Source organism: Cebidichthys violaceus, unplaced genomic scaffold, assembly GCF_023349555.1.
Source record: "Cebidichthys violaceus isolate CVI_PGR_0920_01 unplaced genomic scaffold, fCebVio1.0.p SCAF_122, whole genome shotgun sequence".
NCBI classification, from domain to species: domain Eukaryota; kingdom Metazoa; phylum Chordata; class Actinopteri; order Perciformes; family Stichaeidae; genus Cebidichthys; species Cebidichthys violaceus.
The window spans coordinates 5,999-32,359 of record NW_027176288.1 but is presented as its reverse complement, the minus strand read 5'-3'; the positions used below and the strand labels follow the sequence as shown (position 1 = coordinate 32,359).

Genomic DNA, 26,361 nt, shown 5'->3' with positions numbered 1-26,361 from the left:
TAGATTTGTCTGAATCCAGCTGTGAAAATCAGGCGTGTTTGACATCAACATGACAGCTCAAAACTTGATCTGGAGGATTTGAGTCCCAGAGTGTAGCCCCCCCCCCCCCCCCCCCCCCCTTCACCAGATAATGTACGTCTGTGGTGACGTGCCCCAATTCTTGCAGACAAGTCATGGTCAAACCAGGATTGTGAGGGTTCTTTTTTTTTTTTTTCTTTTTTTTTGGGTAATAGAAATAAATCTTCTTGAGTCTTCTTGACAAATCCTGCTGAGTATCATTCAGTCTATCATCATCCATGCGTCCATCCATTTTATGTTATCCCGTTTAAAGTTGCAGGACACCCCCTTTTTTTTCTTTACCAATGGAGGGTTTTTTTTTTTTTAAAGTATCCTACCTGCCTCTTTAAATGAATCCCTCTCCACTCTCAAAGGGGAAAGGTTCTCAGGGTAGCAGCAGCAGCAGGGATGAGGCGTGTTGGCCACTCCTTTTATTATACTGTAACTCCCCCAAGGCTCTCTTTCTCTCTCTCTCTCTGTCTCCCTGCTCGTCTCCTTGCCGTCCTCTGCTCTCTATCCCGCTCCCTCATCTCGGCCATCTCACCCTCCTTCCCTCTCTCATCTCCGTCACACTTGCTCCTTCAGTTACAGCATCTTTTTTACCTCATTTTCCTCACCTACAAAATCCCTCATCCATCCCTCTCCCCCTCCCTCCCTCTCTCTCATTAGCATCATCACCTGGACATTTATACACCACTCTTTCGCTCTCTTGTTCTCACACACACACACACACACACACACACACACACACACATACACTCACAACCCATCCCCTCCTGCCAGGCAGAGCCGGTCGATGCAGGAGCGGCAGCGGCAGCAGCTGCTCTGAACACATTCTGGCGTGACAATCACACTGAAAAGGCAGGAGGAAAGAAGAAGGAGGAGATAAGGAGGAGGAGAGGGAGGAGGAGAGAGAGGAGGAGGAGGAGAGGAGGAAGACGAGAGAGACGAGGTGGACACAACTCTGTGAGAGAGGACAGCGGAGGACAGGAGCAGGCGAGGAGGAAGAGGGGAAGGGGAGGAGAGCAGAGGGTGTTGCAGCCATGTCAGACACACCTTTGCAGAGGAACGGCACAGCCACAGCCCCGTGAGTAGTAGATGCTCTTTATCTTTTTTCTTTCTTTCTATCTCTGCCTCCATCTCTCCTCGCCTTGCCTGCATTCCCTCCACCCCCCCCCCCCCCCCCCTCCATCTGACAGACTGTGTTGTCATGGGAACGGGAGCTCTGTCATGGTGAGGCTGCTGCTCAGTCATGACTGGCGAGGAGACCCACCGTACATCGTGTACACTCCTCCCTCTCCTCTTCCCTCTCTGTATCTCTTTGATTCACTCACCCTCTCACTCTCTCTGAAAACCTCTCACCTTGCCACACACCAACCCTTGGTGGCTTTACTCTCCTGCTTGATTTTTTTTTATTTATTTCTACCACTGTCTCTCTGTGTCTACTTGTCGTTTTTTACCAAATCAGTCTTGCAGTCCTTCTTCCGTAACATCTCACTGTCCCTGTTCTTAACACCATGGTAAATACAAGATGTGGGAATGGGCGTGTGTGTGTGTGTGTGTGTGTGTGTGTGTGTGTGTGTGTGCAGGCGTGCGTGTGTGTGTGTGCATGCGTGTGTGTGTGTGCAAGTGTGGTGTATTTCAGCATAGTCAATGTGGAAGCTGCAGTCTTGGGCCAGCCTCTGTGTTCCAGCACAGTCCGCCATGCGGCAGAACGTTTCTTCCTGTGTGTGATTTGTGTGTCTGTGTGCATGTGTGTGTGTGTGTGTGTGTGTGTGTGTGTGTATGTGTGTGTGTGTGTGTGTGTGTGTTCATGTATGTCTCTACTTTATGAGAAACAAATGCAAAGACAGAACGATAATGAAATCAAAAGTCCTTTCATTTCTAGTCTTTTCATCAGGACAGCATGAAAATCAACCTAAAAAAAACAGACTTGAAACTTGCATTTGCATTTGTGACTAATGGGGATAAAATCACAGCGAGACACATATCAAGCAAACACTGGCAATGTGTGAAAGAATCGTGTAACTTTGGTGGATTTTTGGATTGAAAACAATTTGCTGTTCAAACCACGTTCAGATGCCGACTGTCAAGTCTCTGATGATGTGTCCCACAAGTACTAGAGATGCACAAAATCAGCACATTTTCAAACCAATCCGACCTACAGCTGCATTTCCACACAAAGAGCATTCAGGTTTGTTTATATATATATATATATATATATATATATATATATATATATATATATATATATATATATATATATATATATATATATATATATATATTTAAAATGCACAAAAGACAACAATAAAAGAAGACCTGTATTTTACAATAAATATGTGACATTCTTGCTTCCCAATATATTACAATACAATATCATAGTCGTTCTGGCCAAATGTTATACTTTTCTTTGAAAACTATGATTGTAAATGTGAGGGCCTTTTTAGTATTTTCAAAGACGAGACGTCCACGTTTTCCTGTTGCTTTAAGAGATAGCTGCGTGTTGTTTGTAGCCTTAATGCTGCTAGGCTAGCAAAAAAAAAAAACAGCGCATGCGTTGCCGCTGTAGCTAGTCCGTCATTAAACTGTCCGGTAACAGTTTAATTTAGAGCTTTCTGCTAACTCGCGGAAACGAGCGGAAACGAGCGCTCTATCGACGTCATCTGTCAAGTGACGTTAGAAATTACCTGAAACAGGAAGACCCCGGATGACAGTCTGAGGAATGCGGAAGAAATCTTAACGTGGTCCAAGAATTTAGCTCCCCCAAAGTGCTAGAGTTGGTCAAACATCATGACTGAGACTCCCACTGAAGAAAGCCCGCACACAGGTGAGATACACGCAAAAAGGGTTTTGGAACCTTGCGTCAAACTAAAAGCTGCAGGTATGAGCACTAAACATTATATCCGGTGGATGTATCTTTGGTAAACCTTCCTCAAGTCCAATGAAGAGCACGACACTAACGTTAAATCTGGAAAATGCCATATGTCAGATGTGAATGTTATGTTGACAGAAGCTTCGGGAAAGAACCAAACAGCTGAATCCGTTGTTTATACCCGAGTCTCATTGACATGAAAAGTGCTGCTATTTTTTTTTTTGTTGCACCTGAACGTGCCTCAATCAGCTGCTCCATGAATTGGAAGAGAAGTGGTGACAGTGATGCTGAACACGGATACGGAACAGGAGAGTGGGAGTTGTTCTTTACAATTCTAAGCTCTGTGGGTGTGCTGTGTTCTACTGAAGCTGCTGTTACGACAACATGGAATTCAGACATTCTTGACTTATGATGTGTTCTATGTGACCGTGTACATGGAGGTGCTCGTGGAATTTCCTTCGAAATCCAGAAAGCCTGAATGTAAATAAAGTGCAAACAGAGTCTTGTCACTGTCACATCTGCAGCTATAGCTTTCCTGTTAAACGGGTGTCTGTTTTGGGGCCTTTTTTGGGACTTCAAAATCCTATTTTTGCCCATTTGGTGCATGAACATGTGTGTCACAAATTACCCGTCCTTGTGCAGAGCATGCAGGTTATTGGGATCACCCAGCCTGTGCAAATGTGGCTCTAAAAAGTAAATTCAGTCCCTGCAGATGTTGCAGATTAAGGGATGCATTACATTACATTACAGTCATTTAGCAGACACTTTTATCCAAAGCGACTTACAATTCAGTATCTATCTACACACCGGAGACGCAGCTACGGGAGCAATGTTGGGGTTAAGTGTCTTGCTCAAGGACACATTGACTAGACTAGTAGAGCAAGAGCTGGGGATCGAACCGCCGACCCTCTGATTGAAAGGCAGCCCTGCTCTCCACTTAGCCACAGTCACGGATGCCGAGCGCCAAGCTGGTTTGAGTGATAACCAACGTGTTACGCAGCGGCTCACCTACAAGCTGAGAGCCTCAATCAGCTGTCCGGACATCAGTTTGAGTGACGGGTCGTAGTGATTTTTTTTTTTTTTTTTCGGGTCCTCTGTCAGAGCCGCACCCATGAAGCGGTGCAGGGAAGCATGAAGCCGACATGCTTTCCTGGTGCATCAATAGTTAATGTTTTAATTGGGGGGGGGGGGGGAGAATGAGTGGGTGCTGTAGGGATTCAGTGAGTCCATCACATCCAGTCTTCTCTTCGCTCGGCCACCTCTCTCTCTCTCTCTCTCTCTCTCTCTCTCTCTCTCTCTCTCTCTCTCTGTCCACTGAATCAGCAGGAAGACGAGGTAGTATTTGTGGTCGTGGAGAGGCGCAGACACCACAATGGCAGATGGCCCATTCTCTGCTGCTATTTATTGCACACTCAGGGAAGTCTTACAGGAAAGAGGTTCTTAATAGGGATGGGTTGACTTGAGCAGCTCCACTTTTACCGTGAGGCAGCGCTGCAAGACTAACCGCCACATATCGTTCAGTTATTATCCATTATTTTGTCTCATTTTAAATTAAAGCATTGAGTGTAGTTTATTAATGGATTAGTCAATTATCAACCAAACATATTAAACTTTTGTTGAACAAAAACGTAATTTAAAAAATATCCGCTTGGCATTTTGATGAGCGTGTTTCATTATTTTGAGATGTTTTAATGGCTAAATAATTGACCAATTAATCAGTAAGTAACAGATTGATTGGTGATGACGTTGTTAGTCGTGGCACACTTGCTCCCCTGTGTATTTATGAGCCTGTGAGCAAGTTCAAGTTTATTCATGACAGGTGGACAAAGAAATAAACCTGCACAACCCAGCTTGTGCACTTCACTCAAAGACACAATATTTATGTGTTTTGTTTTTTTTTCCTTCATAAAAATCTCCACTCCATAAAAAATGAATTGTAAACACTGGACAGATGTGCAAACTATAGAGGAGGAGAGGGGAAAACGGCATTCTGGGAAAGATAATGCTGAGGTGGTGACAACCTGAGTGCCTGAAGACATCTGCTTCTCATCTACGCTGCATCTCAGCATAAAAAACGATTAAAAGCTACTTTATTGAATAGTAATAATACTTTTTTTTATTTATTAAACGTCTTTTAACTGCATGCAGACGCACACGTGCGTGCATTGATATGTATGGGCTTGCATGTAAATTGTTCTCTCTCGATATAAAATATTGAGAATAAACCAGAGTGAGAGAATAAAATGACAGACTGAACAGAGGAGGCATCTCAGTTTAACCCTTTTAGGACATGCTGGTTTATATGCTACCTAAATTCCCAGTCCTCCTACAAAGAACTGGGTTGGTTAGTTAGTTAGTTAGTTAGTTAGTGGGCGATATGAGAGGCTCTAGGCATGGATTGTTGTGGTGTTTTTTTTTTTTTTAATGAAGTTGTTTACAGGGATTAAAATGAAACACTAATATTTCTTCTGAGCTGATTAGTTTCTGTGGTCTTTACGGTACAATAAAAGAAACCGACTGAACTATTAATAGAGTTGTATCCGTTAGAAAGAAAGGGAGAGTTGATATCGGATCAGTTGCTGAAAGCCAGTGACTTCCAACAGTTCAGCCGTCGCCAAACTTTCTCGGCTAGACTCGCCTGAGACCAAAAAAAATTTGGTACATTCAAGGCCAATTCTGCTGTGGAAAATTATAGATACTTAAAATATATAAAAGAAGGATGACAGGGCTTGGTTTCAGTTGAACTGTGTAGACAGACAGACAGACAGACAGACAGACAGAGGGACACCCAAACACAACTTGACCTCCCTCAGTGATGTATAAAATATGAATGAGATCAACGTCTGGCACTCCCATAGCCAGAAATATGTCTGTTTGGGTTTCTCTCTCTCTCTCTCTCTCTCTCTCTCTCTCTCGCTCTCTCTCTCTCTCTCTCTCTCTCTCTGTGGCAGTAAAAAGCTCAAAAGGGCAAGCTAAGAAAATGGCTGCATTAACAGAACACACATGCACAGTTTTTCTGACTTACTTTCTTTGTCCATATTTGCTCATTTCCTCCTACTCACCCTTTTGTATGTTGTTATATTTCTGTGTGTGTGTGTGTGTGTGTGTGTGTGTGTGTGTGTGTGTGTGTGTGTGTTTTCCTGCTTCTGGTTCCACATCTGGAGGCCATTACTTCTTGGCCGGGATGGGGGCGGGGGGGGGCGGGAGGCTGGGCTGGCTGTGCAGTGAGGTCATCGCGTCGTCGTGGCGATGCAGAGGAACAATGATGCTGTTGTCTACAGCGACGACCGACCAACACAACTGACGCCAGCAATAAGGGGTTTGGGGGGGGGATTTTAGGGGGGCGAGGAGAGAGTTAAAAAGTAGGGCAACAAAAGTGAGGTAGAAAGGAAATCAAGTGTAAAAGTGTGAAGATGAAGTAGAGCAGTGTTAAAGTCAGGGATGGGATGTGATTGGTGTAAATCCAGATCAAACAGAGACGGGCCAGAAGTCTGACGCTAAAGTCAAGACAGCTGCAGAGCTGCGTCTGGTTTCATAACATAAACTATATGATACTAACCCAAACAGGTCATGGTCCACAGGCTGCACGGCCCCACATGTCCCAGGGGGACAGTGTGTTTAAAGAGGAGACATAATTACAAACTTAATTCTCACATGAGTGCAACATGTTTGCATCTTGACAAACACGTTTGACTTTTAAAAAAACTCATTCATCAGTACCTTTTTTTTTTTTTAAATCCTACAACGAGACTTAAATGGTGTTGAATGCTTATAGCGTCAAATGGGGAAAATTCCAAGAAAGCAAATCAAACTTAAATTTGCATGAGTGTATTTGTTTGGCCATTTTAAATCTATTAAACCAAAACAACGAGCTGAAAGACGCATCTGTGGGTTCCTCACTGTGAGCGACTCCTCTTATCTTGTCATTTCATTCGTTGTTTGTATAAAAATATTGATAATATATTATAGATAATATTGCCGATTTACCTTGTCAAAATGGAAAAAATCAAGTGAAGTATAAATATTTCTTTGAAAAAAGTACAACATTTTTAATAAAAATCCAATGCTGCACTAAAAACTGTCAAAAAGTGTCGTAATCCAGCACTTTCAAAAGGTCAAACTAAATAAATGTGATAGTATATATGTTCTACAGTTAACACTTATTTGATTCTGAAATTATTTTGAAGAAGTTTTGTTTTAACGATAAAGTGTTTGTTGCAAACTTCAACATACATAATATGTATAAACTTAAAAAAAAATACTTAAAAACTAAGAATATATATCATACCACATATATCAGAAATACTGAATAAGGAAAATAGGTTTTTACTCCCACGCTCAAAAAGACACACTTTGCAGCAGATGAAAAACATTGCACCACTTCTGAATCCATATCTGCAGCCCTGCATATCCGTCTATGTGCATTAGTTTGGAAATAATAAAACAACAACTTATGGAAACTAGCTGAGGGCCGAACACGACAAGTTTGTGATTTATTTTCTTCCTAGTCTTTCAGCTGCCCAGAGGCTTCACAGGACAAATGCTCTCCAGCTGCAGTTATTTATTGTACACTTTATTTTCTTTCTTGGAGTAATGCAGAAGCTGCTATGTAAGTGTGTGTGTGTGTGTGTGTGTGTGTGTGTGTGTGTGTGTGTGTGTGTGTGTGTGTGTTACATGCTTCTGTATTCCCTAAAGAGTCGGCCAAGACTGCTGCTGCCGTTTCTCCTTATAAGGATGTCTGCTTGTGGAAGGAGGGATGGAGAAAGAGGAGAAAGAGGAGGACGGGAGGGAATTGAGGAAGAGGAGGAACAGAAAGTGTGAGGACAAAGTCGGAGGGACGGAAGGAGGGACAGGTGGAAGACGGAAAGGAGAGGATGAGGGGAGGGATGGGGAGTAAGGGAGTCAGGAAGGAGACGAGGATGGGACGAAAAGAGAAAGGAAAGAAGGAAGAGTTGGTCGGAGGAGTGAGAGTTGAAAAGGAAAAGAAGACAAAAGAAGTAAGGAGGGATGTAGGGCAGAGTATGTAGGAACGGGAGAACTTAATGTTTGGAGGGAGGGAGGGATGCGAAGAGAAAGTGTTGGGTTTGGTAAAGTAGAGACGAATGTCAAGAAGCAGGGCAGCAATGCAGCAAAGAGGGGAAAAAAAAGGGGAGGAAATGAGTGAGGGATGTAAGGAAGCATGGAGGCAAAGAACAAAGGAAAATCAATGTGGCTGTAATAGAATAAAAATAATAGAAGATGCAGAAGAAGAATGGATGGAGCCCAGGTGAACCTAGAGAGTTAAAACAGGGAGAAAGAACATTGGGACACAGTTAACAGTGACCCATTTACACACACACTCTGCTTTTGTGTGTGTGTGTGTGTGTGTGTGTGTGTGTGTGTGTGTGTGTGTGTGTGTGTGTGTGTGTGTGTGTGTGTGTGTGTGTGTGTGTGTGTGTGTGTGTGTTTGGGGGGGTGTATGAAGGTGTGTCTTGCTTTTTAAAGAGGTGTTTTTGCAGTTTGTATTCAGAAAGACGTTCCACCAAATTCAACCGAGTGTCACAGTTATCGTCCTTTTGTTTTTTGTTCTCCTCTTTCCTGCTCCTGTTGTTTCTTCTAAATAAGAAGGCTTCTATTGATGCCTCTTCTATTGAATGAACGGCGCTGGAATAAATGTATGACCGGAGTGACCAGAAATAGAACCTGAAGAGTCAGCTTGAAAGGAGTGTTTGTGCGTGGGCGACATCGCTGCATGCGCTCTCACAGGACCGTGTTAAAAGAGCCGAAATGTCTAAACAAAACAATAGTAATATGTAATATGCTAAATACAAGTGTTGGCACTTTGTCTCTCTTGGCCTGTGATTGGCAACAACAAAAGCAACACGGTAGCAGAGCAATAGCTCCTAGCAGCAAGCAACTCTTTCAACTGATTAGCATATGGGTGAAGGCTGGGAGGAGGTTATGTCATAATGCAGTGGGACCGAGAGTTCTGTCCCGAAGCATGACAGCGAGCTTTCCTCTTCCAGGTGTTTCACTTCCTGTTGTTGTCGATACCTTTTTGGTTGAGGAAGTGTTTGGTCGTTTCAGTTTTGGAATAGTTGTGTGACTGTGAAAGCAGATTTCTTAATTTGTGAGCCATGTAATTCTTGACCATTTTTTAACAAGACGTTTCCAATGATTTACCACTAAAGTCAGTGAAACTTATTTTTCTCATCTCACCTCCAAAAACCAATAAAATACAAATGATTCTGTTGTTCCACGTACATGTTTTTATAAGCAGACTGCTGCTTTAAGCACAGAACTGAGCGACCAGTGTTTGTGATAGGTGTGTATATATATATTGATCTACCGAGTTATCAAAGTAATAATTTGCCTTTTATCCAAGCCACGGTGGAGGGAAGAAAAAGTAAAGCTGTTGGACTGAATGAAAAAAATTAATAATTTAGTCTTCAAACTGTTAATGTTCCATTTCCCATAGTCTCATATCAGCCTTCAAATATGACAAATTACTCCTCTGCTTCCCTTTTTCCTTACTTCGGCAATTCTTCTCTGCTCTTCCTCTTTCGCTCCCTCGTTCTCTCTCTCTCTCTCTCTCTCTCTCTCTCTCTCTCTCTCCCTCTCTTCTCACAACCCCCTCTTTACCTTCATGCCATAGTGTCTCTCTCTCTCTCTCTCTCTCTCTCTCTCTGTCTCTCTCTCTCTCTCTCTCTCTCTCTCTCTCTCTTTTCACAACCCCCCCTTTACCTTCATGCCATAGTGTCTCTCTCTCTCTCTCTCTCTCTCTCTCTCTCTCTCTTCTCACAACCCCCCTTTACCTTCATGCCATAGTGTCTCTCTCTCTCTCTCTCTCTCTCTCTCTCTCTCTCTTTTCACAACCCCCCCTTTACCTTCATGCCATAGTGTCTCTCTCTCTCTCTCTCTCTCTCTCTCTCTCTCTCTCTCTCTCTCTCTCTTCTCACAACCCCCCTTTACCTTCATGCCATAGTGTCTCTCTCTCTCTCTCTCTCTCTCTCTCTCTCTCTCTCTCTCTCTCTCTCTCTCTCTCTCTCTCAGCTGCTCCTCCTCCCAGCTGTTTAATCACACATAGCTCATGCCTAAAAAAAAAAAAAAAGTGAGGGAGGGAGGGAGGGGACAAATGGGAGGAGAGACAGAGTGCAAAAGAAAGAGTGAGAGAGAGAGAGAGAATGCGAGCAGCGGGCCGAGTGTGAGGCACATGGCCAGTGACTGAGAGATCTTTGCCTCCCCTCAGTGTGAGCTCCTTCTCCCGCTGTCTCCCTCGCTCTGGTTGGATTACCGCTGAGGAAGGACCTCGTCTGGATACTCCTCCTCTCTTCCCTCACTCCTCTACTCGCCTCCCTCTCTCTGCCTCCCTCAGTCTCTCGCTGAAGGGACCCCGGGCTTTCTCAAGTCTTCCCAGATTCTCACGTCTCTTTCTCCTTTTGCCCCCCCCCTCCCCTCTCCCCTGCTTCCCCCTCAGGATGTCGTGTGAGGAGGCTCAGCTCCACAAAGAGAGGCTGCAGGCCTTGGCGGTAAGTCAGAGTGCATTTTAAAAAAAACTTTTTGTTGCTTCTTTATGTTTCTTTGTCGCCTGTTTGTCTGCGGGTGCGTTGGTGGACAGCTCCCCGTCTCACCTTGACTTCATCTCTGTCTGTCATTCACGGTGCAATATCATGCCTGACTGTCTGGCACCTCCTGAAACTCTGTTTGAAAACCTCTTTCATCGGTTCCCCCCTCTCTCTGAACTCGTCACATTATGCATTCATGTTCCATTCACAAAGTGATCCGTTTTCGTCTCTTTGCTCCATACCAAAGTTCAAGTTTGTTGAACGCTGCCTGATGAATTCCTGTGACGTAAACGGCGGAGGTTGCCGCACATCACGGTGACCCCTTGGCTGTGAATTACGTGTGGAGCAGCGGCGGTCTGTCCTGGTGTTTTTATAATAAACACCACAATTGCATCATTGCAGTTTTTGAATAGTTAAATAAAAAAAAATCCTACTTCGTGACATCATCATAGACCCCGACATCCATTTTTGTCACACAAAACAAAGTGATTTTCGCTGCACCGATTGTAATGTTCCTTCCTCCTTCACTCTCTCCTTGTGTCCTACACTGCTGCTGTGTTTGTCTCGCTGTTCTCGTCCGTTTTCATCTTCCTTCCACCTCTTTTTTTTTTTTTTTTTTTTTGGGTGAACCAACTCTGAGGAAAGTTGGTGGAAAATCAACTCCGGTTTTTTTTTCTTCTTTTTTTTTTTCTTCTTCTTTTTTGGCCAGATGTCTGAGGTTTTTTTTTTTTAGGTGTTCACGCTTTCCAAGGTAGCATGACCTCAGCCGCGAGGCGGTCCAGAATACGTTCGGATGCTCGCCGTCATGTTTCACGATCACGGAGGCATTCGTTGAAGCGCTTGGCATCGCTGCTGACTTCAGGACTTCAGAGCAACGGTTAGACCTGTTTTCTCTGCCTGGGACTAAATTTGGCGCCAGCGAGCAACCACAGCATACCACACACACACACACACACACACACACACACACACACTCGAGACGCACAGAGGCACAGGAACACACATTCATACAAGTGGGGTGAACAGCAGCAGCAGATGGAGAAACTATTTTGGCCACGTCGAAACATGGCAGCCATACCAGGCTGCATGTGCTTAAACCAGTCAGCCACTTAAGTGAAGAAAGAGAGCGGGGAAGCTTCTGACAGTTCTGAGCGTTTCTGTTTCTTGCATCATTCTTGCGTGCGCATTGGACCAAACACTGGAAGAATATTCGATTACGGTATCGTGTTAATGGCTTTTGGTTCGGTGCACGAAGGCCAAAAATAACAACAAACGTTGCAGAATATTCTGGCGGCAGCTGTCGTGACGCTGCGGAGGACGTTTCTATCGAGTCTAATTCTATCCTGAAGTACAATCCACTGGAAGTGCCAAGAGTCGTTGAACACAAGTTTGTCTCCCTCAAATGGGCGTCTGTCTCGTCTCAGCCCTGTGTGTGTGTGTGTGTGTGTACACTATATCAAAGACAATAAGGGGCACTAATAGCCTTCAAGCCCTACCAGGCACTTAACTAGAGAAGGGTTACTATTACACTAATAGTACTAACAACCCTCTGAGGCGGCTAAGCGCTCTGTAAGCCACGGACTCAGCCAAACAGCGCAGGTCCAGTGTAAATACAGGAGCCGGACAAAGTTTTCCAGAGCGTCTCGCGGGGAAGGGGAAGAATCTTGTAAAACCTCTTTCGACTGCCAATCAAAAGCAAGCGTTTCCTAATCTGGTGGCAGCTTCAGCGCCCCAAAAACACTGGATTCAACTAGTTTATATGGTCTTCCACAGGCAGTATTTATGATATAATGCATAATGTTTTCCTTGTCTCACTGTCTGTTCTTAATAAGGATTACTAAACCCTTGTAGGGAGGTGTACAGTACACACACACACACACACACACACACACACACACACACACACACACTCGGGCCCGCAGCTGACATGCTAATGATTTCATCAATAATTGATGCTCCGAGACCTCATCAATACTTCAGCAGATCTCGGGCCAAATTGGAAGCTTCCGCTAAAATCCCGAGCCAAGTGTTGGACCAGTCATGTCCGTATCTGAGGCGCCTGAACACACAACCGCTGGATCTGACACCACTGTTTTTAATTAACATGTCATTTGGACTGTGGTGGTTGAGCCAGGCTTCATCTATTAAACCGGATCAGATTAGAAAACCACTGTCAGATAGCAGGCAGCCGTCACTTGTGGTGTTATTTGCGACAGAGGCTGGTCTGTTTGCTGTGTGGCTCATCAATAAGGCATGGCCGTAATGGCTGTGAATCACCTTCTTTTTTCTTTTTTTTAAAGCTTAGCAAAAGGACGACATACCTATCTGCTCAATCACAGCACTAGGAGTGAGACAGTGTTGGGGAATTACAGGAAGTCTTTACAATTGCTCTAAGCACATTATAAAATGACTTATCTCTAGTTTCAGGCAGTCTGTCCGTCTGTCTTATGATTTAATTCCCATATATGTGACTTTTTTTTTTTTTTTCTGTAAGCACATTTCTATTTCTTATGAATTATTGAAGGTGCAGGAGTGCGGCGAACCCCTGTGTGGCATCTTTCCGCTTCTGCGCAGTTCATTTTCAGTTGGTTCACTGCTGCATTGTTTCCCACCATATCTCGTGTTACACTGAACTAAATTTAACAGTTTGTGCCATCCAAACTGACCATTTTATTTTTTTAATCGCTAATTGATTTGTTGTCTACATATTAAGACGAATCAGAGCGTTAATCATTCGGTACAACAGGCCTGTACCGAAGGCTGGGACATGTGCCAGGGTTCTAATCGAAGAGTTGATCCGTCAATCGGCACGTTTTGTCCGCAACACGTGCAAACAGACAAAGATTCCCACAGTCTGATAGTGATTAGGGCCTCGTCGGCCGCCAGCGGCGCTGGTTTCCATGGTTGCTAATTGGCCAGATTAGGGAACAGTTGTGATGTCATGTTGTTAAATCCAGACCTGTAATTGGTGTATTATTAACATGTAATTATAGCCGTCCGGATGGTGTGCAGCCTGGTCAGGGCCCCCCAAAAAAACAGATTACGCGTGTTTTGTGTGTACATGTGCGTGTGTGTGTGTGTGTGTGTGTGTGTGTGTGTGTGTGTGCGTGTGCGTGTGCGTGTGCGCATATGTAGGTTTACATCTGTGTGTTTTCTGAAAATGTGTGTGTTCACCAAAACCCTGCGTGGTGGTTTAGAAACCAGCCAATGAATGGTGAGTGCTTCAGCTTTCTAATTAGCTGTTGCCCATGTGGCAAAATACATACACAAGTCTGTGTGTGTGTGTGTGTGTGTGTGTGTGTGTGTCTCTTTGAATGCACCCATTCACTGACTTCTCTGTAGTGTCTGTGACATGTATACACAGATGACCTCAGCCCTTTGGACTCTCGGCTAACCCTACAAAACACAGAGACACACACACACACACACACACACACACACACACACACACACACACACACACACACACACAAGGCCGCAGATCGTCTGTGGCCAAGTAAGAGGAATTAGGAAGTGGTGCATGAGGATTGATTGATATAATAGTGCTGTGTGTGTGTGTGTGTGTGTGTGTGTGTGTGTGTGTGTGTGTGTGTGTGTTGGAAAGACAGAGAATGAGGAAACGACAGCTGGGAACGAGACAGAGACTGTCGCAGAGATATTTCACCGCAAAACAGAAAACCTTTATGCTCACGATCTGAACCTCTGTGCCTGTTTGTTTATGGTTCTGCTCTTTTTTTTTTTTTTTTTAACAATCCTGCAGGACTAATGTGCAGTTATGAGTGCTTTTTATCACCCACAGTTTGATCTCTTTGGGTGAGCTCCATGAAGTAATCTGTGGAACTCCAGGGTCGTTGTGGAAGCCGGTCCAGTGCTCTGGATCCACTTAGTGAGGTCTGACAGAGGGAAGTGAGAGGGGCAAGGGTGAAGGTCGGGGGGGGGGGTGCTATAGCTAGACCTTGGGCATGCACGAGATTTGTGACTGTGGCATGCGGCGGCGAGGGCCGCGTAGTGGGGCTGCGTTAAGAGAGGTAAATAGAGTGGGGGGCTGGGCCGCCTGCAGGAATGCGTAGTTTCAGTTTGTGCAGTTCCTTCACTCATAGATTGACGTATTGACGCCCTCACAGTTGTCTTACAGGATGAGCCTTTAACTTTCTGTCGTCCTTTGATTTGTAGCAATTGTATCTGCGTTTACAGCAGGTAACGGAAGTTGGATAAACTGTTGTAAACTGTTGCAAAATGTTGCCAAACTGTTGGCGCCTGTAGGAGATGGTCTGTCTGTTATTTGCGTGTGATCGGACGCGTTTGACTAAAGCAGACGCTCGCCTGTAACCGTGTTTATATGAGGTGAGACTGAACACAACTTTCCCGCCTATAGAACAGATGTTCGCCATCTTTTAGTCCTTTGTTTAGTTAACACAGGATCTGGCTTATTTGGTCCAGTCGACTGAATGGGGAAAAAAAAGGGTTTTGAGATCGGCCCCAGTCTGCTCCATTAAATTGGAAATACTGCATCTGCAGAGGGCACTATGACACGATGTTGGTTTATGATAAGCCACTGGAGTCACTGGAGTCACTGCGTCAATATATGAAGGTCTGACTGCCCAGAACACGATTGCTCAAAAAAGGCTTCCTGAATTCTCAAGGTTTGGAATATTTGTGGGTTTTGCCAACTACCATCTGAGAAGATTTGCATCCTGTAGAGGCAGGAGTGGATCGGCCTGGTTTATGGTCTTCAGCACTTCATGGGGGAGGGGAGTATGCTCGGGGCAAAGTCATTTCAAGGGGGGGGGGGTTGGTTTGTTGGGTAACAGGGGGGTCTGGGGCACGCCAGGCATTACATGCCGTCTAAAATTAGCAGCAGCTGTCTTCGACCTACTGGACATTCTGGCGTTTGTGTGTGTGTGTGTGTGTGTGTGTGTGTGTGTGTGTGTGTGTGTGTGTGTGTGTGTGTAGCTGTGTAAGGGAGTGGCATTAGGGTTCACAGAGACTTGAGACCGGAATGCAGCTCTCGTGGGCGCTGCTGGTTTTCAAGTTATTGTCGTGACATTTGAGCTGAATTGGATAGTAAACACTGCAGAGTGACCGGACACAGAAACACCGCCGAGGGCAGACAGACTGACATGCGGCGAAGGTGCTGTTTAGCAGACGCAGCTATGAATCGAACACAGCTGCATTGTCCGTCTACTCGTTAAGCAGGCGACGGGAGGCATTGAAAGATCGTGTTTGTGTTTGTGTACGTCCATGTGAAGGTATGCGTCCTCGTGTCTCTCCTCAATATGGACACGAAGAGTCACCAGCTGCCCCTATCGCATGACTAGACATTCCAGCCATGTGCTACGTCTGCATTTATTGACACCGCCGCCATTGGCTGAGGAGTCACCGGGCGGGTTAGCGCTCTGTTCACTTTGGAACCCACAAATTGGCATTGTGTGGGGGAGGACCATCACATTCGCACTGGTCACCGCTCACGTTCATACTGTAGGCCCGCGGGGCGTTTGCTGCAACACAGGATACATTTTCGTCACATTGATAGATATCTTCTCATTGTTCACACTGTTGTCCAAAGTTCTTCCCAGCGCAGCGAGTGCCGAATCAAACCCGTGACATTTAAACCCACGCAGGTCCATTTCGGTCTCCGTTCTGTGTAAGTGTTCCGCTGAATGGAAGATGATCTCCACAGCGAGATGTCTCTGCTGGGTGTGTCGGGCATGTGCGCAATGTGACCCGTCTGATCCGCGGCTCGCGTCCAGTTCGCAATCTCATACACCAAGCAGAACTTCAGATCCGACTCGGTTGCGTCACTGCTTTGTCAAATTTGAATCACGTCTCTGTGGCCTGATGCAGAGGGGCGGGGGTTATGGTGTATCAGCTGTTTATAAGCAGGGGTGGGTTTGCAATCAAGTGCTTGCATGTACAAATTCGTTACACATTTAATTTTTTTATTAAACCATCCATGTTGTCTTTGTTTTTTGCCTTTTATCTCATTTAACTTTATCTCTAATTTAACTTCACACACATTTTTTTTTTTTACTACTACTTCCATAAAAGAGGAAAAAGTAATTTCCTTGAATTGAATAACTTATTTAACCCTTTTTTACTTTCTGCTAAAGCTTCTGGACGTTATTGTGTACTCAGAGGCATACATCCAGTAAACCGTCTCGGATCTTTCCTCACAGATATTCTGTTGAATGTCCCACAACAAGCGTGAATCCTCCTTTCAAGTCTGGATTTTGTTCAATGATTCGTAGGCTGCATCCTTACAGTCATGTCTGGATTGGCTCCTCTGTCGGGGACATTGTACCACAATGATGAGTGTCAGTCCTCTTAACAAAGAGTACTGTTGCCACAGTTTGTTAGGGCTGAGAACCACCCTAGAACAAACACCAAAGAAGAAGAGTGAAAGTTCACAATGCTGAACTCCTGTTTACCCCCCCCCCCCCCCACCTCTCTCCACTGCCAAAATGTTTAACCTTGTGGGATGGGAGGTTACTCAATTCTGTGTCGTCCATGTTTTCATTGGCTTCTGAAGCTAAAAAAAAACAAAAAAAACAACATGACACAGTAAAAAAAATCTCCAATGGAGCTCAGCCGTTTTAACTATTAAACACGGAATTCTATATTAGTGTCCAACTTCTCGGACGGTGTCAGCGGTAGTGGGGGGGGGGGGAGTGATGTCCGCTGTATAAGAGCTAAGCAGCGGGCCAAGTGGGGCCAAACACGCAGTGAGTCAAGAGTGTGGGAAGTCATGAGTGTGTCGCCAGGAATGTCAACATATTTTCCAGAGGAGGAGGAGGAGGAGGAGGATGTGTTTCTCTGGGATGAAATACAGTGAACAGAGCAGGGCTCAGGCTCTCTCTCTCTCTCTCTCTCTCTCTCTCTCTCTCTCTCTCTCTCTCTCTCTCTCTCTCTCTCTCTCCTCTCTCTCTCTCTCTCTCTCTCTCTCTCTCTGTACAAGGCTTTCATCTTTCAATTAGCTCGCCAGTTTTAGTTCAGTTCAAATTCATTTCTGTTATGATTGAGATGTGATAGCCGGACTCAGGAACCGATCCAACGCTTTTTTTCAGAGGAACTCTATGACCCCATGGGAGCTGAAGAGACCTCCGCAGTTGAACTCTTGCCACTGGAACCTAACTTAAGCCAACATTTCTATTCATCAATATATATACAAGTGCAGAAAAACTAAAGAAGCACTATATTAGAAATCCAAATGTTCTACAGATAAAGTGGTATAATGTGAAGACATTGTTAAATTTAGATTCAGAAGTTTTGGCTCCTTGTATACATTATGACCGTTCCTAAATTTTGGCTCCTTGTATACATTATGACCGTTCCTAAAAACTGGAGGAGTTGGCAGTGTTTGATCTGACTTCCTCGGCCTTGCCAGATCCAACATCTGGATCTCTTGGAAATCTTCGAGGAAACTTCAGTAGGGAATTTCGAACGTTGACGAACAACAGCGCTTAACGAGCAGTAAAGTACAGTATGAGTGAGCGAGGCCTTAACCTCTGACTCTACAATGTGAGATATGTTTTATTCATGCCAGGGCTCAGAGCGGTATGCTACAGTGCATTCCTACAGTAGCTGTGCTCTATGTTTACTTGGATGTATTTGATTGGTTTCCGCAGTGTGTTGCAAGATTATGTTGCATTGCGCTCCATTGAGCCTGTGTCAGCTTTTTTTTTTTTTTTTTTTTTGTACCTCCTTTTGTTTTGTGTTTTTTTTTTCCACATCCCTCTGCAGTGGGCACCCCCGCTGCTTTGCCTCATGTAATGAATGAAGCGTCTGTAGTATCTGCCGCAGAGCTATTGTCAACTTAAAGGTCCTTCGGGGCTGTTTACTAACCACCAATAGCAACCATTTGTATTATACAATACTGTGTTTTAAGCAGGGATTGCTGATTCTACAAAACTTGCTTACAGTACTTGTTGATTTTGAAAATATATTCGTACACTATCCGTGTGTACATATCAGTGACTGTATTTGCTTTGTGTGTTTCTGTGGGTGTGTATTTGCATTTGTGTGTGTGTGTGTGTGTGTGTGTGTGTGTGTGTTTTGCCCATTCCTCGACCACATGTCCTGAGAAGTCCTTGACATCTGGGGACCATCCATACCTCTGCTTGGGCTTTTTGACTGTACTTCGCAAGCCATGGGAACCGCTGCTGCGGTGTGTGTGTGTGTGTGTGTGTGTGTGTGTGTGTGTGTGTGTGTGTGTGTGGTGTGTGTGTGTGTGTGTGTGTGTGTGTGTGTGTGTACATGTGTGTGTATAACAGAGAGAGAGAGAGAGAGAGAGAGAGAGAGAGAGATGACCTCAGGTTTTGAACAGATGTTTTCACAGCCTGTGTGCAGCGTCGTGATGTGTTCCTCCAACTGGTCTTTTTGTCTCCAACATGTTTTCTACTATTCTACTCCAGCACTCTTTGCTGGAGACCCTTTTTTATTTTGTATCTTCTTTGGAGGGGGGGGGCGTCTTTAGGGGGTCAGCAGTATGTGCCACATGTACTTTTGATGATGGAGTACATCATCTGAAAACTGCAGCCTGAAGACACATTTGAGATGCGGCAGTCAAGCTTTTCTAGTCATAAACAATGTTTTGTTTAGGCGCCTATTCAAATGTCGAAAGTTTAGATTGTTAAAGGACTTTAGAACGTTATGGAGAGAGAGAGAGAGAGAGAGAGAGAGAGAGAGAGGGAGAGAGAGAGAGAGAGAGAGAGAGAGAGAGAGAGAGAGAGAGAGAGAGAGAGAGAGAGATCTACATTATCTCATGCCCTTCAGCCCCAAACAGGGCTGTCCTGGGATTTACTTTGTTTATATTCCCATGCATTATTTTCGTCACAGCATATTCAAAGACAGTGACTCCACATTGCCTCCGTCTGTTTCAAACCTCCCACTCACCAAGCTCACAGCTCGGCCTCCAAACATCAGCCTCATTCATCTCCACATGAAGTAAAGGATTGTTCGCCCCACCCCAAGTTCAATCTCGACGCCATTTAGAAGCGTCAAGGCCTAATCCCTCTCAGTCCTCGATAAGCCCTGACCTCTGACCCCTCTAATACGTCACTTCCTTTCTTCGTACGCCCCTGGATCGTTTTTTCCTCCAATGAGATCATTTTTGTTTACGATCTATGCTTTCAGAAACATATTCTTGAGTTGGAATCCCAGCGTTAGTTTATGAATGTGAATGTCTAGTTTGCTGTGCTGTTGAGACCATAGAAACACCGGGAAGTCGCTTCACCCACCCAGCAGACTAAACAAGACTGCACCAGTTTAAATTGAGTTGGACGGAACATACGGTATGAGAGGCCATTAAGTCTCTGCTCACCTTCAAATTGAATGTATGAAAACCTTAATTGGCCCGAAGGGATGTTGTCTTGCCGATGATGAGCATTAACATTAAAACACTCAAATCGATACACCAGCGTGCATTAGTGCACCATCATGCTCAACTTTTTCAACTCTGTTTTCCTTTTCACTGCCCGCCCATAAAACAGGATAAAAACGTTCCCACTGCCGGTATAAATCTGACGTGTTCTGATGGATCATTTGATTTTCCCTTTTTGTCCTTTTTAGGAGAAGCGAAAACGGCAAACTGAGATTGAAGACAAAAGAAGCCAGCTTGATGACCTGGTGCTACAACTACAGCATCTCAAGGTTGTGTGTGTGTGTGTGTGTGTGTGTGTGTGTGTGTGTGTGTGTGTGCGTGTGTGCGTGTGCGTGCGTGTGTGTGTGTTCCACAGGAAGTTAGTTTTGAATTACAGAATTATGAAAAGGTTATGGTGAAGAAAGCATTTTATGATCAGCAGGAGGATTTAGGATTCCTCCATTATGAGGTAACGGACTGCATATTCATTGCCTGAATACGCGATGACATATTTACTGTTTGATCTACGACCTGAATGAACATTGCAAAGGTCTGGGCTACTGTATGTGGGAGATGAGAGATGAATCGTTGTTTCAGACTTGACGGTACAGTTAGCTTCAGGTCAGATATTAAGTTGAGGGTGAGATAGGAGTGAGGAAGAGAGTTCAGGTTAGGGTTAGCAGCTGGCTGAGGAATGGAGTCAATGACGTTGCTCACAGGGACGCTTTATAAATGTGTGTGTGATGGTCATTTATCTCCCCTTATCCAATCAATCCAGATTTTTTTTTATTTTTTTTATAACAGTTCTTGCCTTGACCCTGAAATGTCACAGAGAGTTAAAGAGACAGAGTGTGCACTCAAAGATGTGCCTTCCTTTACAGCGTTGCTCTATTCCTGCATGCTGCTGTTACACGTATACCTGCATGTGTGCGTTTAATCACCTGTGTGCAGGATTAAACTTGGAAGTCATTTTTCGGGCTAACGGGTCCAATTCCATCGAAGCATCCGAACCTCAGAGCTCCCGGTGTGTGGGAGTGCGAGAGTTTCCCTTGTTCCGAGCGGGGCGGGCTCTCGATGTTTTCTTTCTTTCTTTTTTTTTCCTCCAGAAAAACACTCGGATCCAAACGCACATAAACAAATCCCCGTAATAATTACTGCCAGCCGCTAACCGCTGAGCCGAGATTGTGTTTCGAGTAAACATTGATTTGACGTTCAAGTGCATAAACGGGGGACACTGTTGACGGATTGTGAGTTTGAAAAATAAAAAAAAAAATGAACATCTTGCAGACATCAGTAATTTATGTGGAGTCCTGGAACCTTTCAACCGATGAAGAATTAGTCTTTCCTCGACCTCGAGCTCAGAAGAACACGTGACCCGCCCTGTCAGGCGGAGACGCTCCAGATACATGTTCGTACGACGTAGTAGTTTATGAACTTTGATTTCTGTTTCCCCGTCATATTTTTAGAACACATGCGTGAGTAAATTTGAGTCGCACTTTTTTTATTTTTTTGCATTCTACTGCAGGCTAAGGGAAATTGTTTGGTAAAAGCCTGCAGCTCTAAAATGCAGTGCAGATGCAGGGTGGGCTGCCTGTGGGTTATCCCATTATACTACAAACAAAACTGTATGGCAGCCAGCTTTAATATTTGCAATAAAAATACATTCCATCCTCCAATTAGAGCCTTTAAACACACTTGGCGTGAACGACTCCTCTATTAAAATTTAAGTTTGATTCCTACATGCCGGTGTTTTCCAGCATTTAACACCCACTTATGGAAATATGGACAAAAGAGAGACGATGATTAAAGCCATGCGCGCAGCGTGTATTAATGAGGGGTGAGCCGTAGGACCCCGGGTTCTATCGCAGTCTTGAGTCCAGATTTCTACAGTAGGGGCCCAGATGCAAAACATGGATGGACTGAAAGTACCGTTACTGCATAAACCTTAATTCAATTAAATACGTAATTATTAGTAGCAAAATGTAGGCTACTTGAACTAAAAGTATGCATTGTCCAGTAAAATGTTGTATCGATCAAAATGTTGTATCGATCAAAAGTCAACTTCTCAAGGGTTCAGTAGAAGCTGCTCCAAGAGGCTTTTTAGACGTTTAGTCAGCTTAGGAAGTAGGAGGATTTCCTCAACACATACAGGAACACTTCGTCCTGCAGTTTATCGCAAACTTTTAAAATTGACGCATCTGGAGGTACGTGGTTTTCACTGGACAGGAAGAGGATGACAAACAATATCTAAAGCTGTCAAACAAATGTAGTGGAGTGAAAAGTACAATATTTACCTCTGAAATAAAGAGAAGTTGAAATTAGCATGAAATGAAAATACTAAAGTACAAGTACCTAAAAGTTATACTTAAGTACAGTACTTGAGAACATGTACATGGTACCATTTGCATTGCACAACCCTCCTGGGAAGTCAACATAAAGTAATTCAGCCAATAAGAAAAGAAGCTTTTTTCCGTTCGCTGTTTGAAACACTTGATGCCTTTTATTAGTTAGCCGGCACTAGGGAGAAGACAGGAAGTGAGTGGAGAGAGATGGGGAAAGATGTTCCACAGTTCATGGTTCCTGCCTTAACCTCCAGGCCACCAGAATGCCCCACATGGCTTGGCGTCCGGTAGCTCCTCGTTGTCTCCTGTCTATTCCCTTTGTGCTTTGCTCCCGTGAGAAAAAAAATGTAATAGAAGTTACACACATCATCTAAATGCATCATCAACAGGGATTGGAGCCCCATGCAGAGTGTAGTTTTTCCTCCATACAACACCAACAGGGCTTGAACTCCAGATGTAATCAGCATCTGGTCACACAGTCCCATTTAATGGCCATTACCTCTGAGTGCCACACGGCCAAGGCAGCATGAAGCAGGCTTTGTAGTCTTCCCTCCAGAGACGCGGCGGCCTGGGAGAGGAAATGGAGACTGGAGCCCAGAGATTTGATAAGAATCCTCTTGGCTGGCAGGATTCAAGCCTTCCAGAATGGAGGCGTTGATCTGAGTCTGGGACCATGTAAACATCATGATGGATTCAGAGTTAAGTTCTACCCAGAGCTCTCCGTCCAAGCATGGTCTCCTCAGTTTATGTTTGAGTTCTAGCATTCCTGGTGATTTGATGCTTTAAACTTCTTCAAAATTGGTTATTTCAGTATGTGATGAATAGCATAGATCCTCTACGCACCCCTCCCCCCCCCCCCCCCCCCCCCCCCCAAAAAAAACCCAACCTTTTCCTTAAAAGATTCCAGCTCAGAGCAGTTGTGTGTTAAAGTTCAAACAGGAAGTAGGAAAGTATATTAAACAGCGTGAGAGTGAGAGAGCAGAGAGCGGGGCTGGTTCTCAGAGGAAACAACTGGCAAATTATTCAACACAACTTTATCCAACGCTGTTTTGTCGACTTCTTAAATGGTCCAAAAAAGCCTTTATTTACATGCGATTATGCGTCTTTGTGCGGTCATACTTTATTGCAGTTAAACGATCAAATTCCACAGGCGGGTCAGAGGTCACGGTCGGCTACAGGCCAGCGGCATCCTCCTCTGGTTAAATCGTGTTTTCTTTGCCCCACGTACAGAATAAGAAGAAGCACATCCATCCATTTCAGCCTAGTTGTGCAAAACTCATTCAAAATGACTGACAACTCCGAAATTAGTGATAAACAAGATCTATGTGAGGTTAGCTTGGCTATGTAGGTGTGTAGCAGCCAGACAAACAAACAAACAGCCCAGCTTCCACATTCTGACAGCAGGTGGTGAAATGCTTTGGAATCATTTCCGTAGTGTGTGTGTGTGTGTGTGTGTGTGTGTGTGTGTGTGTGTGTGTGTGTGTGTGTGTGTGTGTGTGTGTGTGTGCGTGTGCTGCTAATTGTCAGCTCTAAGACCCAGAGCCAAGCAACAGTTTGACAGCAAACAGCCAAAGGTGAAGCTAAGTGTTCCCGCTCGACTCTGTTGTGGTAACAAAACAGAGCTCCAGACGGAGACGAGACATCGGAGACGTAAACACGCTGCTCTGGCATTCATCTTCAAGGCGTTAAAAGAGAAGCGCTAAGCCCCCGTGCGATGAGACGATTGGTGCGTTCACTTCCCGCATTTAATGCGCCGCGATGCCGACAAATATTTCGGCGTACGTAACGAGGAAAACTGCCGATCTAACACCGATAACTGTAGTTCTCTGGGCCTGATGCCTCATGTCCAGCAAAGTGCTTTTTTTTTTTTTTTTTTTTCCCTGTGAGAAACAGCTGAGTTTAGAGTTCATCTGTGTTATGTAAAAAACCGTGTGCGTGTGTGTGTGTGGGCCTACGTGTTTGTTTGTTTCGTACATTTGTGGTAGCTGTGCTTGGCAGTCATCTCACAAATACGTTTCCATAATGAAGGCCCACTGGCTGTTACTCATGTCACAACCAGGTTAGAGAAGAAGTGCTGTTTGAATGGCGTTATAGATATACATCTGTTCTCTGTAAGTGTAACGGTCACATTCACCGTCCAGCCGAAAGGAGCAGGACCTCCAACACGGCCGCTCTGATCTGTAACATCATGTGTCTCCGTTCCCCTCCTCCTCCTCAGTCCAAAGCCATGCGAGAGCGATGGCTCCTCCAGGGAATCGGCGCGGAGGAAGAGGCGGTGCGGCGGAAACAGCTGGAGCAGGATGAAGAACAAGGGAAGAGGCTGGAAGACATAATACATAGGTACGCTAACGGACACAACACCGTGACACTTTGTTTTGGGCTTGGTTCGGTTTTCATCATTGTTCTGGCATTGCAGATCAGGTCTGACGTACACATCTGTTTTTGTTACTGCACATCTGCTTCTCTCTCTAGCAATGTGTAGTCTTTATTATATTTCCTAAAATACCTGGCACACACTTTTTTTTTTTTTTTTTTTTTTTTACATCTTGTCAACATAATCCAAAGTGGAAATACTATAATAATATGTGACTACATCAGTAACATACAGTATGCAGCACATTTGATGCTGCAAATGACTCAACATAGCTTCATCACTATATCAAACACAGAGGACGTCAACAATAGCACGCTTTAATTACATCAGCCGTATTTGAAGCATCAAACCAGAGTCCCAGTGCAGAGTACAGTGATTAAAATGCACACGCACACACGCACACACATGCACACGCACACGCACACGCACTGTAATGGGAGAACTATTGGAGGTGTGGGATGACTCTGGAATTTAGCAGTTCTGTAATCTTTAGAGCTAAAATCTACTTTTTTTTTTTTCTGGTGCACTGGTGTGAAAACAAACACCAAGAGCTACTGTACGCATACTCATCTCTAAAATCAGATCTGACGAGAGTCGACAAGGAATGAAGACGGAGACGGAGAGATGAAGAGAGGGAAAGAAGGGCGTTACTCGCAGAGAGGGGATATTGAGGACGTTGAAAAAAGGTGGAAAAAAAGGAGAGTGGTGTGATTCTGTGGGCACTTCCTGCGTTTGTGTCTCTGGGAGGAGCTTCCTGATTCCCATCAAGCATTGCTGTAAGATAGTCATTCCTCATTCCCCAATGATCACCACTGCTATGAAAAAAAAGTTCCATCCAGCTCTTTGCCGTCCTTGCTTTGTGCGCTCGGCTGTGAGTGTTCTCCATTTGCAGGGTGTTTGAATTGGGCAGGGCTACACTTGGGGGGGGGGGGGGCTTTTTTTTAACTTTTAATTTATTTATTTAGATTTTTAGGAGCTGTCCACAAGCGGAACGATAAAGGAAAAAAAAAATAATTAGATTTCTTCCAAAGTGATGAATAAGCACTGAGAGCTCTATCTTACATTTAATGAACAGTATTTCTGTTCACATATGACCACGTATTCATGTGCTGACTTTGCGTAATAGTGTGTCAACGCCCTTGAAAGCTCACGCTATTCCCGAGGAAATTAAAAGTGAAGAGGAAAAGCCTCTAAGTTGCATTATTCCCTCGTGTGTTTTTGGCATGACAAACAGCAAAGAGCACCGCCTGAAGTGACACAGAACAGTGGCGCGGAAGGGAAGGCGGACTTCTTCTGTCAGCGAGCACGCAGCGCGGATAAACGATTTTCACAGGTCATACATTCAAGCGATGGAGATCAAGGCACGGCCAGTAAAAAAATGTAGGCTCGTGGAGAGGCTCGGGGTCAATTTGGTCATCAGGCTCCACCTCCTCATCTATCAAGTCTCTGGATGAAAGAGTGTCTGTCAGCCAGCGGCTACTGTAGCTTATCACCAGCTCTGGAATAACATCAGCATCGCACGTCGCCACGAACACCCGGGATAACATTGGTCGCGGGTGTAAACAGGGCCGCAGTGAATGGTGAAAGAGAGAGCATTGTGGACCAAAGTACAGTTGTGATTGTGGAGCTGCTCCGCGTGAATCACTTCATTCAGCTGCGGGTGAACAGACTGGCTGTCTGCTGCTCTTTCTTTTTTCTTTTTCTTTTTTTTTCAAAGAGGAGACGTGGTAGTTTGTGGTTTTGATTACTTACCAAAGCAATTAAAACCGCAAAGAAGACTGAATTGCTGCCGCCATCGTTGTGTTTTTGGT

General features: G+C 44.6%; 1 protein-coding gene across 1 annotated transcript; it reads left to right on the top strand.

Annotated features, from left to right (window-relative positions):
- Positions 1-226: 226 nt before the first annotated feature.
- On the top strand, positions 227-25,460 carry LOC137869471 (paralemmin-1-like). The gene is made up of 4 exons (XM_068706877.1): positions 227-1,144; positions 10,389-10,440; positions 20,044-20,124; positions 24,395-25,460. The coding sequence occupies exons 1-4, from the start codon at positions 1,101-1,103 to the stop codon at positions 24,656-24,658; spliced, it is 441 nt and encodes a 146-aa protein (XP_068562978.1). The 5' UTR covers positions 227-1,100; the 3' UTR covers positions 24,659-25,460.
- Positions 25,461-26,361: the final 901 nt, after the last annotated feature.

Coding starts and splice junctions, on each gene's coding strand:
- LOC137869471 (XM_068706877.1), top strand. CDS start 1,101: ATGTCAGACACACCTTTGCAGAGGAACGGCACAGCCACAGCCCC. Junction 1,145..10,388: donor AACGGCACAGCCACAGCCCC/GTGAGTAGTAGA, acceptor CTTCCCCCTCAG/GATGTCGTGTGAGGAGGCTC. Junction 10,441..20,043: donor AGAGGCTGCAGGCCTTGGCG/GTAAGTCAGAGT, acceptor TGTCCTTTTTAG/GAGAAGCGAAAACGGCAAAC.